The sequence below is a fragment of the Nanorana parkeri genome, unplaced genomic scaffold (genome assembly GCF_000935625.1).
Source record: "Nanorana parkeri isolate BGI_ZX_2015 unplaced genomic scaffold, ASM93562v1 scaffold148, whole genome shotgun sequence".
Classification (NCBI taxonomy): domain Eukaryota; kingdom Metazoa; phylum Chordata; class Amphibia; order Anura; family Dicroglossidae; genus Nanorana; species Nanorana parkeri.
In genome coordinates this window covers 1,870,465-1,873,806 of record NW_017306416.1, presented here as the reverse complement: position 1 = coordinate 1,873,806, position 3,342 = coordinate 1,870,465, and the positions used below count along the sequence as shown (strand labels likewise).

General features: G+C 40.2%; 1 protein-coding gene across 1 annotated transcript in view; it reads right to left on the bottom strand.

The window, feature by feature from the left end:
- The window catches only part of NXPH2 (neurexophilin 2), a 96,279-nt gene extending 95,540 nt beyond the window's left edge, over positions 1–739 (bottom strand). The window contains exons 1-2 of the mRNA XM_018554235.1: positions 589–739; positions 323–472 (exon numbers count right to left, since the gene is read on the bottom strand). Coding sequence (XP_018409737.1) covers positions 323–373 — 51 coding nt within the window. The 5' untranslated portion in view covers positions 374–472; positions 589–739. The remainder of the gene's footprint in view (positions 1–322; positions 473–588) is intronic.
- Between the last annotated feature and the right edge of the window lie 2,603 nt (positions 740–3,342).

The window sequence follows — 3,342 nt, the reverse complement described above, 5'->3', positions numbered from 1 at the left end:
AAAAAAAAAAACTTTAAAGGACGTCCATGCAATTTAAACCAATGTAAGTGGTAAAACATATTTAGTACATTTGATACAAATATAATTAGATGACAAATAATAAAATGGAATATTTTTAAATAAGAGGATTATTTTTAATCTCAATTATTTAATATATTCGCCCTTATGATTATTTACTATATTAGTCTGTTTGAATTATTTCCCCTTCACCGGAACGACTGCGGCATTTGCTTGTCTGAATGGTTTAAAGTCAAGAGTTCATAAAAGTCTCAATCGGATGAGTTTCTTTAAAAAAACAAACAGCACATGATCAAAAACTTACCAAATGAAGAAGACACTTGACCAGGAGAAGAGAGAATAGATGTAGCTCCATTTTTTGTAGTCAGGAGTCTCCTAGTTGAATTCTTTAATCTTCATTCTTTACCATAATCGCGCTTAAAGGGGCTCGTTATAAGACACTTATCACGATGACCTAAAAACAAATGCAACACTGTAACAGAGAAATCATAATAATATAGGAAGCGACACGCTGGCGTGCAAAATTCATAGGTCTGGCTAAAGCATGCACAATCACTGAAATGTAATTACCATGTTCTGGGGTTACGATACATTTCTGCTTCCAGGTCCCGTACAAAAGTGGAAGGTGTGAAAGATTCCTTTGTCGTGGCAAGAACCAAATTCATCCGACGTAGAAATTCAGCGTCTGCTTTCCAACTTTCTCCCCCCCCCAAAAAAAATCAAGGTTTTTCTTTTAGCTAGCTGATAAGATTCATCGTCAGCGTATTTTTTAGCTCTTTTTAAAGGTGTTTCCACAAAGGTGAGCTCATTTCAGCAAGGCGAGACCTACAGAAGCAGCTGGGTTATAGCAGAGTATTAGAAGAACAGGATTTAGCTCTTGCATCCAGTCTCACTCTAATGGCTAGGCACACCTCCAAGCTTGTAACTGGCAGCAGGCTGTCCTCTGTGCAGCGCGGTGCTGGGGACTTGGATGTTAGCATAGATCCAGAGGGTGTCACATCTGACTACAGAGCTGCACAGCCTGAATACTGCTCTTGCCGTGCTCTTCTCACTTTTTAATTCCTCTCCCAGCCCATGCTGGAGTCTACTGATTAACTGGCATGTGCGGACCAGAGCTGTGTGTCTGGAGCACTGTGCTGCTGGCAAGCCTGTGATTGGACACCCAGCTCTGTTATGCCTCAGATTGACCAGGTATTGATTTATAGATTTTGCTACCTTGTATTTAAAAATTAAGAAATAGAAAAGTAACAATGAGTTGAAAGATCTTTGTGTGCACAATTGTGGATGGAATCAATAGAGACTTTTAATGAATTTCCTTGCAAGAAAAAAATAAAAATAATAATAATGATGATAATAATAATAATACTAATACTACTAATTGTACTACTAATAATAATGCAATTATATATCTATAGATACATAAATCTATAGATATATAGATATATCGATAATTTATTTTATCCTAGCAAGAATTTCCAGAAAGTCAGGAAAAAAATTATACATATATAAATTATATATATATGCTGCGCGGCAGCCATTGAAATCAATGGGCAACGTTTGGCAAACGCTGGGAAAAATGTGTACGAATGTGTATGAACGCAGCGCACGTTCACGGAATGTGAAGGTGTAAAATGGAAACTAAGTGCTTTGTGTAGTGGTCACAGTCGTGCATATAGATAGATAGATAGATAGAATAGACAGACAGACAGAGAGATAGATAGATAGATAGATAGATAGATAGATAGATAGATCAAGGAAATTAATTAAAAGCCTGTAAAACCTTTTTTTCTGAGAAATACGGAGCATGCCACTGCTGACCTCCCTCTGAAAGTGCTAGTTGCCTGGCTATTATGCTGGCCCCATGGTTTCAAAGCTTTGTGACCTGCAATAAACCCTGAAATGTTTAGTTCTATTTTGTTGTTGTTCTCTGGCTAAATAGTATGCTGGGGAACGTTTTGCTCTATGTATTGCCCTGCCCATGTGCATCTTTCCTTTTTTGCTAATCTTGCATTGATTCGAGTAGTTGCCATTCTTGATTTGTAGTAACAGCATCCCCTACTTGATGGGTATAATATAAAAGCTGAACTCCTGGAAGTTATAACTTGGGATAACTTTCAAATGTGAGTACAATGCAAACCCAGAGGGTTCACCAGCACAAATCACTGCCTGCTTGAATGTAATCAAAGCATACGGTGAGCACAGGAGACGTCATTGACCAAATATGGTCATGGCCATATTTGGTCAGTGACTTCACCCAGGATGCCTGGGGCTGTTTTTTTCAATACAGCGGTACCTGGGATCCTCTCATTTACTGGTGGTAGTGTGGCAGGGAAGAATTGTCACATATAGTAGATCGTCGTGGTTGCAGAACAAATTGTTGGGTGGCAGGTTGTGGTGGTGGTTGTGTAACATGGTTGGAGGACCTTTTTATGGAGTAGGTGTCTTAATTTCCTTTAGATAGTTATTTCAGAATAAGTTTATTAATGTTACCAAAACTCATTCTCCTGGAGGGTAGGCCGGATATCTGGGGGCCCCTTTTTTTTTTACGGGGGCTTCCAGATTCTAATACGCTTCCACCTATCCCTTTTGGGGACAGGATATGGGGAAGGTTCCTTGTCCCTCAACAGTGATACAAGGTGTCTTGCATGGGAGTTGAGGCTTGGCCACCCCCTAAGCTGCATATACTCCTCCAATGTAGAATGGCACGTGGCCTGGTGAGATTCAGTAGGGAATGGGGGGAAGGGGGGGGTTGGGCTTCACGCTCAATACCCTTGCTTCCTGGCCACCCAAGCTGCATGGCTGAATAAGGATTTGGTTTGAATTGCACTGATAGCATTCTGTCTTGATATCAACCCTTTGCAGTCCCCTGTACTGCAGTACTCAAAGGGGTTGATGTCAAGATTTAGAGGGGCAGCACTAGAAGCCAGTAAGGCTCTGCTGGATGCACATATGTTGACAAGGAACATGCAGACAGGAGGAGAAAAAAGGTATGACCCCTTCAGTCTCCTGCTGCTCAATTTTTATCCAGTCATAGGTTAGAGGCAGGGAGATGGTTCAGATGACTAAGCTGTAATGAGTTCAGCTTTAAGATGCTGAGCTTCACACATCTACACTGTGCTTGCTTCTCTTCTTGTGAAACACATAAAAAAACTCAAATGGCAAAGATTCAGCTTGCACTTCAGTGAGGTTCTTTTTCATTCAATCATCTTTATTGTAGCAGTAGAATGACTTACAAAGCACAATCTCTTCTGTCAGATGTAAATCCTCCTCTGATGCATTTCATCCTTGTCCAGGGCTTAATCATAAGACATTTAAAAACCCAGT